The following is a 16,681-nucleotide window of genomic DNA, read 5'->3' as shown; positions in this document are numbered from 1 at the left end:
AAGTTACAGGGAAAGATTGAACAAGTTAGGTCTTTATTCTTTGGAGCGTAGAAGGTTGAGGGGGGACTTGATAGAGGTATTTAAAATTATGAGGAGGATAGATAGAGTTGACGTGGATAGGCTTTTTCCATTAAGAGTAGGGGAGATTCAAACAAGAGGACATGAGTTGAGAGTTAGGGGGCAAAAGTTTAAGGGTAACATGAGGGGGAATTTCTTTACTCAGAGAGTGGTAGCTGTGTGAAATGAGCTTCCAGTAGAAGTGGTACAGGCAGGTTCGATATTGTCATTTAAAGCAAAATTGGATAGGTATATGGACAGGAAAGGAATGGAGGGTTATGGGCTGAGTGCGGGTCAGTGGGATTAGGTGAGAGTAAGCGTTCGACACAGACGAGAAGGGCCCAGATGGCCTGTTTCCGTGCTGTATTTGTTATATGGTTATAAGGATGTCACTATTAAAGTGAAGGAATATCTCTCTAATAAATGCTATAGGTTTGGGAAGTAGTAAAACCTGAACAAACTAAGAAGGAATCGTAAAGCAGATGTACTTTAGTTTTATTGAACATAATAGGTAAATACAACATGGAAAGCTACATTCTGGGAATTCACCCATAAATTACATTGCTTCATAGATTTTATCAACTTGTTATTCTGTTATAGTTTAGAAAAATGATCTCACAATCTCTCTTGCGTTCTACCATTAGTGATTTGAGCATAAAATGATGTTGATAGTTTTATCTGTCACAGAATGAAATATAATGGACTTCATTACCACAACCATTGCAAAGCAAACTGAATTTGTCATGTGGGGATAATATTGTTCTTCATGATACTCACTATTTTTATGTACTACTTACAGAGATTTTAAGCTAAGATGAGCTAAACCATGCCTTCCCCCAGCTATTCTTTCACTCACATTAAATTTATTATCTTGTTTTCCTTATCAGTCTTAGTGATGCAGATTTTTTGATGATAGCTCATATGAACTAGTTTCAATGCCTTCAATGTGCTCATAATATTTTATCTGTTCATTTCTTAGGTATCAGTGAAATGTTTTCTCAGCATCAAAGGTTCGCAGTCAAAGGTGAGTATTCAGAATGTAAATTTCCAGTGTTTCAGTATGTGACTAGCACAAACAAAGGCTTGTACAGTTTCATCTTGTTTACTCCTGCCTTCTCCCTGTACCCTTTGATGCTCTTTCCTAGAAATGCAACAGCTCCATATTTTAAATTTAAGATCTGGTGTTTGGTTGCAGTTCCAGTATGAATTCTTGTCTCTTATAGATCCAAATATAGCTCATTATCAGTAGTGGTTCCACTAAAAGCTACTGTCAACAATTTATTCAAAAATAAATCTTTACAATTATAAAAAAGAGCCACTTCCTGTCTAAATACTGCATCAATTATGAATGTGAATGATCAGAAATGGTCTTCTGCAGTTAAATAAGTGATGGGAAGTAGACTAAAGGGTGTCTTCCCCCTTGAAGAAGAAAGAAGGGTCTCAGCCTAAAACATTGACTGTTTGTTCATTTCCATAGGTGCTCAGTTCCTCTCGCATTTTGTGTGTGTTGCTTAGATTTCCAGCATCTTCAGATTTTCTCATGTTTGTGAATAAACATGTCTTTTGCCTTCATAACTATCTGCTGCAGTTGCTGTCCAATTTGAAGTAACTGTTCCAGAATAATCAGAGTTGGAAGATGACAACCAGAGCTTTCATTATTTCCATACCCACCTCTTTCAAAATTCAGTAATCATACATGTCAAGGAATGTACAGCAAAGAATGATGAAGGCAAATAATATGCATGGGATGACAAGACAATCTTGCTGCAACTGTACATGGTTTTGGAGAGGAGTACAGGAAGACTGTGTGCAGTTTTGGTCTCTGTATCTAAGAAAGGTGAAGCTTACCTTGGATGTGGTGTAACAGTTGATGAAAGATTATCAGTGTCAAACATGAACTCATTCCATCTCTTCATAAATATTACCTAATTGATCAAGCGCTTCTAAGCATTTATTTTATTTCTCTTATTTCTAATGTTTGCATATTGGCATTTAAGGGGGAGTGGACGTAATGGAAATATTAAAGATACTTTGAGGAACGAACAAGCTTTATGCTGAGGGGCTACTTTTAATGGCTGGAGAGCCTTGAACTGATGGCATAGCATAGTTGAGACAAAGAGAAATTTCTTCACTGAGAAGGCTATGAATTTAAAACTGTTTACTCGAGAGCTCAGTAGATGCCAAGTGATCAAACCTATTCCAAACTGAGATTGATGTATTTTTGGACACTTCTGTACTGAGAATGACCAATGCTATCAGATTATACTTCCAAATATTGAACTGTAGCATCTTGCATTCAGTTACTGGCACAAGTCGTATGGTCATCAAGAGAACTTGTACAAACTTTTTTTTTGAATAATACTTACCTTGTGTTCTCCTAATTTTAATATAGAAACATAGAAAAGCCGACAGCAAAATACAGGCCCTTTGGCCCACAAAGCTGTGCTGAACATGTCCTTGCCTTAGAAGTTACTTTGGGTTTCGCATAGTGCTCTATTTTTCTAAGCTCTATGTGCCTATCCAGGAGTCTCTTAAAACACCCTATCGTATCTGCCTCCACCACCGTTGTCGGCAACCCATTCCACGCACTCACCACTCTCTGCGTAAAAAAAAAACTTACCCCTGACATCTCTTTTGTACCTGCTTCCAAGATCTGTGTTTAATGCCCCAAGTCATAACCTTAAAAAGTTAGATCAATTTGATATTCACCTTTTACCAGGTTCACACAGCAATAAACCTACTGTAGCAAAATTATACTACACAAGTAAACTAATAAATATGAAACAGCAATCGAGAAAAGCTTGGTTATACTAAAGAAAAATAAAAGAGAATTATGTTTGATTATATTCCAGCAACTCATAGTTTGCACAATCTCACAGATGCAAGAAGATCGATAGACAGTGCTGAGGTTCAAATTGTTCTTTGTGTCATGCACACAGCAACAAAAGTCTTCTGTGAAAATGCACTTTCCAAAAACAATGTAGTCTCATAGAATTGTTATTGAGAAATGATGCCATTTCGCTCTTGCTGTTCCTAGCCCCTCAAAAAATATCTATGTGTGCATGTTTTTGATACATCTCAGCTATAGGGGACTTTGTCAAACACTTAAGTGAGACCAGTTGCTCAGACTAAGTGCACAGCCTTCCCAGCATGGAAGTGTGAAGTTATCCTCAAGATGTCTACTAAATTACTTTAATGGTCAATCTCCTTATTTGTAGTAGTCTATTTTAGCAGCCACTTTCATCAGTTACAAACTCCATGTCATTACATCTCTAACTGATGATTAAAAAAAAAGCCCTTTAGAGATTCCTTTAATGCACAGCCTCCATAGAACCATAGAACACTACAGCACAGTACAGGCCCTTCAGCCCTCCATGTTGCACTGACCCATATAATCCTTTAAAAAAGTACTAAACCCACACTACCCTATAATCCTCCATTTTTCTTTCATCCATGTTGCCTGTCCTAGAGGTTCTTAAATATTCCTAATGTTTTAGCCTCCACCACCATCCCTGGCAAGTCATTCCAGACACTCACAATCCTTTGTGTAAAAAAACTTACCCCTGATGTCTCCCCTAAACTTCCCTCCCTTAATTTTGTATATATGCCCTCTAGTGTTTGCTATTGGTGCCCTGGGAAACAGGTACTGACTATCCACCCTATCTATGCCTCTCATAATCTTGTAGACTTCTATCAAGTCCCCTCTCATTCTTCTATGCTCCAAAGAGAAAAGTCCCAGCTCTGCTAACCTTGCTTTACATGATTTGTTCTTCAAACCAGGCAATATCCTGGTAAATCTCCTCTGCACCCTCTCCATAGCTTCTACATCCTTCCTATAATGAGGTGACCAGAATTGAACCCAGTACTGTAAGTGCAGTCTCACCAGAGATTTGTAGAGTTGCAACATGACCTCTCTACTCTCAAACTCAATCCCCCTGTTAATGAAGCCTAGTACCCATAGGTCTTCTTAACTACCCTATCAACCTGTGCTGTGACCTTGAGGGATGTATGGATTTGAACCCCATGGTCCCTTTGTTCGTCCACACTCTTAAGTAACTGACCATTAATCCTGTACTCAGTCTTCTGGTTTGTCCTTCCAAAATGCATCACTTCACACTTGTCTGGTTTGAACTCCATCTGCCATTTTTCTGCCCAACGCTGCAGCCTGTCTATATCCTCTTGTAACCTTTGACAACCTAGAGCTCCATCCACAACTCCTCCAATCTTTGTGCCATCCGCAAACTTACTCACCCATCCTTCTGCCTCTACATCCAGGTCATTTATAAAAATCACAAATAGCAGGGGTCTCAGGACAGAAGCCTGCAACACTCCACTAGTCACCGACCTCAGGCAGAATACTTTCCTTTCACAATTACCCTCTGCTTTCTTCCTTTAAGCCAAGTTTTTATCCAAACAGCCAAGGTTCCACTTATCCCATGCCTCATGACTTTCTGGATGAGTCTCTCATGAGGGACCTTGTCAAATGCTTTGCTAAAGTCCACGTAGACCACATCCATTGCCCTACCCTTATCAATTTATCTTGTTACCTCTTCAAAAAACTCAATCAGGCTTGTGAGGCACAATCTTCCCTTCACAAAGCCATGTGGACTATCCATGAGCAGACTGTACTTCTCCAAATGCTCGTAGATCCTATCCTTAAGAATCCTTTCCAGTAGTTTGCATACCACTGGCGTAAGACTCACCAGTCTATAGTTCCCAGGTTTCTCCCTATTACCTTTTTTAAACAAGGGAACTACATTTGCCATTCTCCAGTCCTCTGGCACTTCCCCTGCAGCCAAAGAGGATTCAAAGACATGACATGATAGAACTCCAGCCCAAAGAAATCTTATACCTTTTGCTGGGTTCAGATCAAGTATAAATGCTGTCGATTCTCAGACCTAGGTCAGACTGGCTTTGTACTTTATAGTTTGGCACCAAGTACTTGGTCACTTTGCAGGCACTATATAGCAATTTTTCCTGGGATGTGGTCTGCTTTAAAAGTAAGTGTATCCAGCTAGAAGTATGAAATAGAAATATGAGTCCCTGAAAGAGTCTAAGATCTTAGGATATGCAACTTGGTGTAGGGATGGAAAACCAGAGAATTTGACTTAAAGAGGAAAGAGCAAAGGGAAAAGGAAATTGAATTTGTCACTGCAAACTGCCCATAGTGCTCATGGGTGGTAGAAGAATGAGGTAGGGTTGATGGGAATGGCAGACAGAATGGACTGCAGAGAGAGAAATGACAGAAATGGGTTACTATGAAAGCAGGCACACTTGTGGGTTAAATGGCCTCCGTCAATGTTCTGAGTGCATCCCTTTGATAACGGTGATCAGCTCCAAAGCATCTGGCTTCCTATAAAAGTCCTGGACTGAAGACGTCAAAGATGTCCCATTCAAATTGACTGTCTCTCAATTACTCCACAAAGTAAGGCAAGTTTAGTCATGGTGATCACTGTTGGTTTTAGCACTAGCACAGCTGAGGTTGCAGCCTCACTATCATTGAATATCTAGAATAGATTTAGCAATACAGCAAAAAACAATAGATTTCACAATTTAAGCCAAAGGTAAAACTTAATCTCAAATTCATGGAAGATTATTTGGGTGATTTTTTTTCCCAATACATTAACAATTTCAACTGTATATTTCTTCTGCAAATGGAGGTCATGTTAATGTAATATACAATTAGCTCTAGGAACAAGAGATTTCAAAGAACAATGTTTACTAACAATACATAATTCGCTTTAGGGACAAGAAATTACAAAGAACATAGTAACAGACATAATTCGATCACTTGCTCCCAGTGTGGCCTCCTCTACATCAGTGAGACCTATTTCCATGATGATGCCACTTTCATGCTGAAGGAGTAACACCTTATATTCTGTCCGGGTAGCCCTTTACATGATGGCAAAAGTATTGGTTTTTCCAACTTCCGTTAATTTCTGCTTCCCCCCCCCTTCTTTCTTTCTCGATTTTCCATTCTGGTGCTCCCCCTTACCCTTTTTATTCCTGCAATCTGCACATCATCTCTCCCTAGTCCCCTCCTACTTCTGTTTCTCCCATGGTCCATTCTCCTCTCCTATCCAATTACTCCTCCTTCAGCCTTCTATCTCATTCTCCTATCGCCTCCCAGTTTCTCACGTCATCCCCTCTCCCCCACCCACCCACTTTCCCACTCTTCTGGTTTTACCTATCACCTGCCAGCATGTAGTCCTCCTATGTTCTTATTCTGGCTTATTCCCCCCCCCCCTTCATTTCCCATCCCAATGAAGGGTTTCAACCTGAAATTCAACTGCTTATTCCTCTCCATGGATGCTGCCTGACCTGCTAAATTCTTCTAGCACTTTGTGTGTGTTGCTCTTAAATTTTCTCTTTTGGGCCCAGATGACCCTGCCAGTCTCGCAGGTGAAGTACCATCTTACCTAACAGGATTGTTTGAGGCCCTGATTGGTGGTGAGGGAGGACATATTGGGGCAAGTGTCACACTTGTCCAGTTTATAGGGATAAGTGCCTGGAGGGAAATGAGTGAGGATGGATGAACAGACAAAGGAGTTATGTAGAGAATAACCCCTGTGAAAACCGGGGGTGGGGAGAGGTAAAGTGGTGTTCACTAGTAGGATCCTTTTGAAAATGGCATAAGAATCAGAGAATGATTTGCTGGATATGGAGGCTTGATGGGGCGCAAATACTTGTACTTAGTTTCCCTGTGGGTGGAGAGGTAGAAAAATCTTTTCCCTTTAAGCACTTTATGGAAGTGAGTAAACGATCAACAGTCCTGCTGAAGAGACTCAGCTCAAAGTGTCAACTGTTTGCTCTTTTCCACAGATGCTTCCTGGCATGATGAGTTCCTCCAGCATTTTGTGTGTTGGTCTTTATTGCTGCCCAGACCCAGCAATGTCCCATACTTAACTGTGCTGGCAGGGATTCCCTCACGTCGTCACCTCCTGACCAGTATGTTATTGCATTGAACAGCAGCACCTCCCCACCCTCCCCACAAATTACACAGCACCATCCATCGAAAGCATCCTCTCCACACTGTACCACTGGAGGGAGGATAGGAATTACACCAGCTGCCAGGTAAAACTGCACACAGCAGCCAGAGTACTTGTCATTTTTAAAACACAAGTGGAGACATAGATATGAGTATTTGGGCTGGAAGACCCAAGAACACTATAATGAATCAGCCCTATGTGGAACAATACTGAGCCAAGTACCAATATACAAGACACTCCACTCCTGCATCTGAACTATTGCCAGTTCAGACTACGTAATCAGCCATAATCACTTCTGCAAGCCTCTCCATTATTACAAACAGTAACTAGACAAAAATATTATAGAACAGAGGCAATTTTGAAGTTTGCATTTTTGATACGCTTCAAACAGCACTTGTAAAAGTAAACCAGTATGTTTAGGGTGTTGTTTTCTGTTTTTTTTTGCAGGTTGCCTGTAAGGGTTCTGCATTGAAAATAGAGGAACAATGTGAAAATATTAGTGACAAGCTGGTACATTTGGAAGAGCAGCTGCAAGTGGCAATAAATAATCAGGATGACAGTCTTACTCATATCCTTTCATGTTGGAATTGCAGATCATATTTAAGGCTTTGCAGCAAGTGGTTACCAGTCTTTGATCCTGTTGTAGGTATTAGATTTGCAAGATTTTAAAGTCTTTTGAAATTTTATTTGCCGGGAGTAGCTTCTTCCAAGCTTAATAGAAACATAGAAAACCTACAGCACAGTACAGGCCCTTCAGCCTACAAGGTTGTGCCGAACATGTCCCTACCCTAGAAATTACTAGGCTTACCTATCGCCCTCTATTTTTCTAAGCTCCATGTACCTATCCAAAAGTCTCTTAAAAGACCCTATCGTATCCGCCTCCAACACCTTAATGGAGTTTTGTCCAAAGAGAAATTTTTAAATTGCAGTTTGTATTTCTAGTTGAAGAACAATAGGACTTAGCAAACTGTATGCATTCCAGATCACAACCTTGTGTATATTTTCCTTCATTGTTACTGTATTGCTTTGACTGTGAAATAAGGACTTTGTTTAACATGACTCACTGATGGTAGTGAGTGTATATGTGGAAGTAGTTCAGGCCAGTACAACAATATTATTTAAGAATCACTTGAATGGGTATGTGGAAGGTTTGGGGGTTGTAGGCATATGGGCAGAATGCAGGAAGTCGAAAGTTCAAAGTTCAAATTAAATTTATTATCAAAGTACGTATATGTCACCATATACAACCTTGAGATTCATTTACTTGCAGTCATTCACAGTAAATACAAGAAACACAATCCAACCAATGAAAAACTACACCCAACAGGATGGACAAACAACCAATGTGTAAAAGACAACAAACTGTGCAAATACAAAAAGAAATAATTAATAATAAATAAATAGACAAACAAACAAACAAGCAAGCAAGCAATAAATATTAGGAACATGAGATGAAGAGTCCTTGAAAGTGAGTCCATATGTTATGGAGACAGTTCAGTGATGGAAAGTTGAATGAAGTTATGTCCTCTGCTTTAAAAGTCTGATAGTTGAGGAGTAATAGATGTTCCTGAATGTGGTGGTGTGGGTCCTGAGGCTTTTGGCTGAACACCATGGTCATCATGGACACATTGGGTCAAGTGGCCTGTATCTGCACTGAATTGCTCTATGACTCTATGGCTAATGAGTTATTCTGTGTAATTAATTAAATTTATTGAATGAATGCCAATGGTGTAGTCAGTGTAACCTCAAGTTATGATCATGCATAATTGGATAGGTACTGAATAGGTATAGTTCACAACTGAGCAGAAGATGAGTACATTATCATAACCTAACCTTGGAGCCTGATTAGTGCACAGGAATTTGATATTTGTGCTATCACAGCAATGTTGTTGACAGAAGGGCAAAATTAGCAAAATTTCAGAATAGATTGTTCAACCATGACATGGAGTTTGTAAAGGAAGAGTTGGTATTACAATATTAGTGAGAAGTTCATTATTGCAGGAAAAAGGAAAGGTAACCTGTGAAGAAGCCAAAGCAGGTCTTGACTCAGCTAGGGTAAACTACAGGCCTACTTAAAGTCAGTAAGGGATAGAGGAGCATATATGTAGACAAATAATAGATAACATAAATATAACTGAATTATTGTCAGAGGAGATTTCATTTTCACAAATATTAATTGGGATTACCTGGATCCACTCTATCACAGTAGTCACTCTTCAGTCAATTCAATTTCCATTATGGGATATGAAGAAATAGGTATAGTGATAGCGGTACTACTGAAGAGTAGTGCTTCAGAACTGGCTGTACCTTTGGGTGAGCTGGCATCTAATCCAACAATGTGGATAATTGCTCAAATAAGCCCAAGTCACAAAAGCAGTTAAGATCCAAATTAGTTAATTATTGCATGGTCAGCTTACACTTAACAATCAGTATTAGTGAGGTATAATATTGTTGATAGTTCTATAATTTGCTCACAGATAACTAGGTTAGCTATTGTCTGGACCACTAACTCTAGATCTCATTTTAGCCTTGGTGCATTGAGGAACCCTGGAACAAAACATAAGTCAACACACATGAAGAAAGAGTGAACACCAAGGGATGGAGTCATATTTTGCACAAAGGAAGGTGATTATGTTGTTGCAGTTCAGTCATTCTATCCCCACGACATTATTGCAAGAGTTTTATTTAGAGATACAGCACTGAACAGGCCCTTCCAGCCCAGCAACCCACCCATTTAACACTACCCTAATCACAGGACAGTTTACGATGACCAACTAACTTGCCTTTGGACTGTGGGAGGAAACGTGGTTTACGGGTAGAACCTACAAAATCCTTATAATTGAATTCTAAATTCAGAAATGCCTTGAGCTGTAATAGTGTCATGTTGACCACTACGCTACCATGGTTGTTCAGAGTTCAGATGGCCCAGCCATCTTCAGTTCATTTTATTAATAGAAAAGTTAAGGTTAAATTGAACAAAATAAGCTTTTTGTTTCAAAGTTTGCCTGGCCTGTATTTTAATAGTCAACATACTTGGTAACTAATCAATCCTGAAGACAACAACAGCTAAGCACTCTCATGTTTTATCCTTAATAAATGTCCACAGTATCTGCAAAGAGAAACCCAGATGGTAAAAGAAGCACTGCAGGCGATGTTGAAACAGCTTTTGTCTTTGGAAGAGGATACAACAGAAGACTTTGTAGTTAACATCTGGTGACTAAAGAAGGAATTGCTGGAAGGCAAATTCACCTGATGTTGACTTGTAACATTCCACTTTTGTTATCTGTAATATTTTAGAGTTAGTTCTAATAATTGCTGTATAAAAATGACAATCATTAATAAGCACTTGATTTAGATCCAGGTTCTAAATTTAATCTGGTAATATTAGCTTACATTAGTATTTGCTTTTAATGTCAGAATTAATGTGAATCTTACTTTTGTTTCATATAAAATACTAGAAACAAAAGTAGGTGCAACTTCACATGTTTAGTAAAAAGGAAGTTTCATATATTTCATACCTAGAAGATAGCACTTCTATAATTCAAATCCTCAATATTTTCTCCACTACGTTATTTGAACATTTCTGATTTTATTCATTGTTCATAAGGAAGATGACCAGTGGTGCATTTTCTACTAAGAATATCTGAGAATTCTACTAGGAATTCTTTGTTACATGGCTGTCTGTGGGGAAGACGAATCTCAGGGCTGTATACTGCATACATACTTTGATAATAAATGTATGTTAGAACTTGAAACAGTGCACTCAGTTTAGCATAAATCATTTGGTCAAATCAACTTCCTTATTCACAAACCAAATGCAAAATTTGTTTTTTTAACTTTCAGTAAGACCAGATGTGATTCTTTAAGAATCAGTGGAGCCAACTCCCTAGTTTGCAGTAGGAAGTGGCCATTGAGGCAAAAGAAAATACCATTAGAGGCCCAGTGTATTTAGAAACATAGAAAACCTACAGCACAATACAGGCCCTTCGGCCCACAATGCTATGCTGAACATGTACTTACTTTAGAAATTACCTAGGGTTACCCATAGTCCTATACTTTTCTAAGCTCAACGTACCTATCCAGGAGCCTCTTAAACGACTCTATTGCATCTGCTTCCACCACAGTCGCCGGCAGCCCATTCCACTCACTCACTACTCTTTGCGTTAAAAAAAATCTTACCCCTGACATCTTCTCTGTACCTACTTCCAGCACCTTACAACTGTGCCCTCTTGTGCTAGCCATTTCAGCCCTTTGGAAAAAGCCTCTGACTATCCACACTATCAATGCCTCATCATCTTGTACATCTCTATCAGGTCACCTGTCATCCTCCTTCACTCCAAGGAGAAAAGGCCAAGTTCACTCAACCTATTCTCATAAGGCATGCTCCCCAATCCAGGCAACATCCTTGTAAATCTCCTCTGCATCCTTCCTGTAGTTTCCACATCTTTCCTGTAGTGAGTTGACCAGAACTGAGTTTAGTATTTCATAATGCAGTTCCCAGCATCTTGGTCTTTTTCTCTGTTTTGCTATAGAATACAATTTAAATGGAATAATTCCTAAGTGGAGTATTTCCTAAAGTTCCTTAGATGGTGTTCATCTGTCAGGGAGACTAGCAAATCAAAGTTTGTTCTTAATAACTGCCTGAAGAAAAATCTTAGGGAGTTATTGATTAGTTTGTTACCTGGATCACAATGCTTCAATTCTGAAGTACATATTTAATTGCCTCAAATTGTACTTCAACCAATTATTTTATAGGATAGACTTAATCTTATTCTGGTTTTGAAGCAATTTAAGTATTTTCACTTAAAGCAAATAGTGATACCTCCATCACCCTGGATACTGAGGACCATGTCTAGATTACTGCTTGGTGCCAGAGATTAGTATTTCCCATCAAAATGGGGTGATATTCAATAAAACCAAAGTTCATTGTTAAAGTAAGTCACTGATATAAACCGCTTCTCTTGGATCTAACAGTGACACCAGAATTCCCGTAATAACAGTATGCTTCCATAAATGAATGTTTCATTTGAGTCACCAGGCACCATAATCAAACATTCATTGCATTTTGGATGGTGTGTTCCCTAGTTTGATTACATTCAGAACTTGAATAATGCTTTGCATTAAATATTTTTAAATTTGCCTTTTTCTGAATTGTCTTGGACCTTTTCCAAGAAAGTAACAATACCCAATTTCCCCAATTATCAAGCAGAAATGTTGACATGAGAGCCTATGGAACTCAACAGAAAACGCAGAAGTAGCTGGTAGCTGACATTTGTGAACAATATAGTAAAGAGCTCTAAGGGACTTCATTGATATCGCCTAACATTGCTATGGCACAATATAAAAGTAGATAATTTTTGTGAATGTATATGGTCTAAAGGTAAGGCCAGTGAAGATTTAATGGAAAATTAAGCTGGTAATTTTAAAAATGTAATGCAATTTCCATGTAATTTCAGGTTACACCGTGGTCTCACACTGAATATAGGGTATCATCATTCACTCATCTTCAAACTGTATGTAATTTGTTGTAATGAGCTTTAGAATGGAGTTCCTTTTGGAAGTAGGATCAAGGGAGTGTTGGTTACAGCTGATTCAATTAATTAAATTTAAAAGAAAGTAAAGGTCCATGAAGATTTGATATTTCATCTGTAAAATATACAATATAGAATAAGTGAATGGTGTGAACAGAATAAACATTTCATTCACTGAAAGTGAAATCTTTGATATAAATCTCTTGATAATCACTGAATCTTTTCAGGCACTTAAGATGTACAGAATAATAAAATTTCTAGGTCCTTTCCCTTTTAAAGAGATGGAAAATGATTTGGATTTTTTTTACACTGTTCAGCAATGGGCAGAATGCACTTTACTGGCATTATGCTTCCAGAATATGAACTTCAGTAATATCTCAGATATATTTACGTTACAACTGAAATCTCATCTTAGACACCATTGAAACAATGGCCAGATAATTTGTTTTAATAATGATTATTAGGGAAGGATAGGTGAAGATACTAGGAATATTGCAGATAGTGCTGGAAAAGAATTTGTGAGGATGATATTTATAACAGTACACACTTCTATTTTGTATAGTTTTTACATTCTTTCACTTTCAGTATGCAAGACCGCTATTCAATATGCCAAGGAAGCAGGCTGGAAGACTAGCACGCCTTCAGGGTTCCAGGATTTCGTGGCTCTGGAGGCAGGCGAACTTGAGGTCGGTGCCTCCACAGGAAATTGGTGTGTTGTGGGAGTACACGGATGATTGAAAGCAGCAAGCTGGCTGCTGGCTGTGTACCCAGAGACCCGAATTCTTTGGGCACAGAGCTTGGAAAAAGTGATGCAACGGTCTTTTAACTCTATAACTCAACAAGTTGTTTTGTTATGTCTTCCCTTTTGCTGTGAAACAGGGACACCTCTTTTTCTCTTATTGGGGGAAAGAGAGAGAGCCAGTGGTATGTTGAATTACTGGGTGAATAAGTACTCTTTGGATTACTGCAAGTCTGTGTTTTTATTGATGCTTTGCTGCATGCTTGAGAGCTCAGTGAGGGGTGCCAATGCTTTTTTTGCTGGTGGGGGAAGGGTCGTTGTTTCTTTGCTGCTGCTGCTTATGCGTGGGTGGGGGGAGCTGAGGGGGGATTTAGGGTTCTAACATTTAATTGTCATTCATTCTTTGGGACACTTCTCTGTTTTTGTGGATGGTTGTGAAGAAAATAATTTCAGGATGTATATTGTATATATTTCTCTGACATTAAATGTACCTTCGAAACCTTTGAAGTCACAGAGGAAAGAAACAAATCCTTAGACCTACTGTGTCCATACCAACCAAGTATGCATCTAACTAATCACATTGATCAGGACTTGTCCATCTGTGCCTTGATGATTTAAATGCTTGTCTTAAAACATAAATGTGAGAATACCTGCCTCTATCTCTCACTCAGGTAGTGCGCTCCATATTTCTGCCTGCTGGTAGAAAAGTCCTTCCCGAGAGCCATACTAAACTCATTACTCCTTATTCTGAATGTATGCTTTCTAGTTTTAATCACCTCTTTTACTATTGTTTACTATTGTTTTTCCTATATGTGCTCCTCATCTTTGTGTGCCCCTATTTTCCCTCATAGAGTTACTGAAAGAAGTTGTTTCAAAGAACAACTTAGGTTTTCTATGTTTCTAACCATCATTGTATGAAGCTGTGTCCTTCAGTGATTGAAGAAAATGAGGGTGCTGTTTCTTTGAGAAGAAGCAGTTTGCCAAGATTAAATGCCCAAGGATCAGGTCAAAGTACAATCTTAAAAATAACTATTACTATGGATCATTGATGGTCAAAAGAAACTTTGTTGAGATGATTGACAAGTAGGAGATGCCTAATAGCCACAATGCAGAAGGTTTCTCAAGTCCTGAAGAGCACCCTATAATCTTTATCTGTGCAGCAATGACCGCCACAAATGTTTTGAACAGGGCATTTCAGAGAGCTACTTACACTATTAACATTTGTTCTATAGAGATTCTGAAGCTTCATGCAATGCTTTAAGCTGTAAACCTTGGGCAACATTATTGTCTCCAAAGAAGAGCATTGATGGAATTTCAAGTTACCTTTTTTGTAAAAGGCTCCCAATAATTTGTGACTTTACAATAGATTCTTTCCTGAAATGCAATCACCTCTAGCCTCAGAGACTTCAAAGGAATGAATCTTGAATTTATAGGTATCTAACGGAGATTGTTATCTAACAAAATGATTTTATAATCATTACTACAGCAATTGGCACCTACTCATCAGCAGAGGGAATGCAAAGTACACAATTAAAGGCCTTCCTTGCCCTTTCTGATGCAGTTATTAAATTTCACCCTTCACAGTATTATGTTGCTGGAATTTTATTACTTTATGGCTGCTGCTGCTGCTGCTATGTATTTGATTCACTGAATTTGCCATTTTTTTTCTCTTGTTGGAGACATTATTGACCCTTTTTCTCAGCTGCAAGCGAATCTTAATATCGTTGTCAAAATATGTAATCATACTTCCTTAACAGGCATTTAACTTGAATCTTATAGTTACCTTAGTTCTTTTGAACAAGAACAAGATCATTGGTAAAGGAGAAATGGATTGTACTGTAAGTTGTCGATTAATAGTTGCAGCTTTTCAGGAAGACAGACAATGCAGTTCCTTTTAAGGGTGTATTTTATATTGACTATTTCACCCAGCCTATGCCTTCCTTATGTAACATAACTGAGAAAATTAGAGCACATTTAGTTAAGGTTACACTAGAGTTTATTTCTTGTACATTCATACTCTGCCAAACTCAGAAGAACCTCTTACATTTCTAAATATAAAGTTATGGGATGTCGATTCATTGTATTCTCTCAACCTTTAATTTTTTTTCTGTAAATCTGGTTAAACTAGGTCAAGTAGTACCTATCTTACTTTGGTTTTAAAAGTGGTTCACCAGTGCTCTTCAGGGATGGAAACATTTTTCTTGTCTGACATTTGTATGATTTCAGATATATTTGTGTGTTTTTGCTGTCCTTTGGACTGGCTTAATATCCTCATTTGTATTCATTTGTCCAGTGCTTACAAGCTACACAACTACTGTAGTGATTTGAGGGCCCACTGCCTTCAGGGAAGTTGGAGATGGACGATACATTATGAACATGAATAAAGTAATACTGAGTCATTGAGGTTTCTAGTTCCATTACAAATGCCAGTAATTTAACTTATTATTTAGCTCCATTGTGGCTTTTAAAGTTGAACACATGAATATTTTATTTTTTGGAGGATTTATAGTTTATTTTAAGAACTGCATGTAAACAAAATAGGTATTACCACTAACAAAAGTATTTAAAAATCCATTGTACATACTTTATTGAGAAATCTCAATGACCATGATAATGTAGGCAGCTCAAGAATAACCATATTATTTACTGTCTTTTATACATGAAGTTTAGAATGCCAATGTTTTCAATAACCAGGGTGCATTTATATATTATACATATTTAAAATTTTAACAATATAATTAATTGACAGAATAAATTATATAAAAATAAGTTGCTTGGTGTAATTTATCAAAATGGATTTTAATATACAGGCGTCCCCCGCTTTACAAACGATGGCTTTACGCCACTTCGCTTTTACAAAAAGCTTACATTAGTAACCTGTTTTCACATTACAAAGAGGATTTTCGCTTTTACGAAAATTTTTCCCATATAAATGAATGGTTCTTTGCTTTGTGCCATTTCGGCTTAAGAAAGGTTTCATAGGAACGCTCTACCTTTATAGCGGGGGTGAGGGGGACACACCTATATCAGCTTGTATGCTTGGATAGTAAGAAATTCCATGTTTTCATTTTCTATCAAAGCTTTCATGGTTTTCTAAATTTATCTGATTGTTAGATAAAGACTTCTGATCTTGTTTCCCCAGACCTTATGAAGGGTCTTGGCCTGAAACTTTGACTGTACTCTTTTTACATAGATGCTGCCGAGCCTGCTGAGTTCCTCAGGCAGTTAGGTGTAAAGTTAAAGGGAAGGACCTCAAAGGTTGCTACCTATGCCACGTGCTAGCGAGGCCAGAAATAGAAAGATTAAACACGAGGAAATCTGCAGATGCTGGAAATTCAAACAACACACACAAAATGCTGGTAGAA

At 38.2% G+C, this 16,681-nt stretch overlaps 1 protein-coding gene across 2 annotated transcripts in view; it reads left to right on the top strand.

The window, feature by feature from the left end:
- The window catches only part of disc1 (DISC1 scaffold protein), a 97,629-nt gene extending 81,465 nt beyond the window's left edge, over positions 1-16,164 (top strand). The window contains exons 12-14 of one of the 2 annotated variants that reach the window (XM_059982132.1): positions 1,037-1,081; positions 7,494-7,688; positions 13,163-16,164. In XM_059982132.1, the coding sequence (XP_059838115.1) occupies positions 1,037-1,081; positions 7,494-7,688; positions 13,163-13,315 (393 nt within the window). In that variant the 3' untranslated portion in view covers positions 13,316-16,164. Of the gene's footprint in view, positions 1-1,036; positions 1,082-7,493; positions 7,689-10,151 lie in introns of both variants that reach the window. The other variant, XM_059982133.1, reaches the window with a different exon arrangement.
- Positions 16,165-16,681: the final 517 nt, after the last annotated feature.

Source organism: Hypanus sabinus, chromosome 10, assembly GCF_030144855.1.
Source record: "Hypanus sabinus isolate sHypSab1 chromosome 10, sHypSab1.hap1, whole genome shotgun sequence".
Lineage (NCBI taxonomy): Eukaryota > Metazoa > Chordata > Chondrichthyes > Myliobatiformes > Dasyatidae > Hypanus > Hypanus sabinus.
Note: the sequence above shows the minus strand (reverse complement) of the source record. Positions and strands in the feature narration are given on the sequence as shown.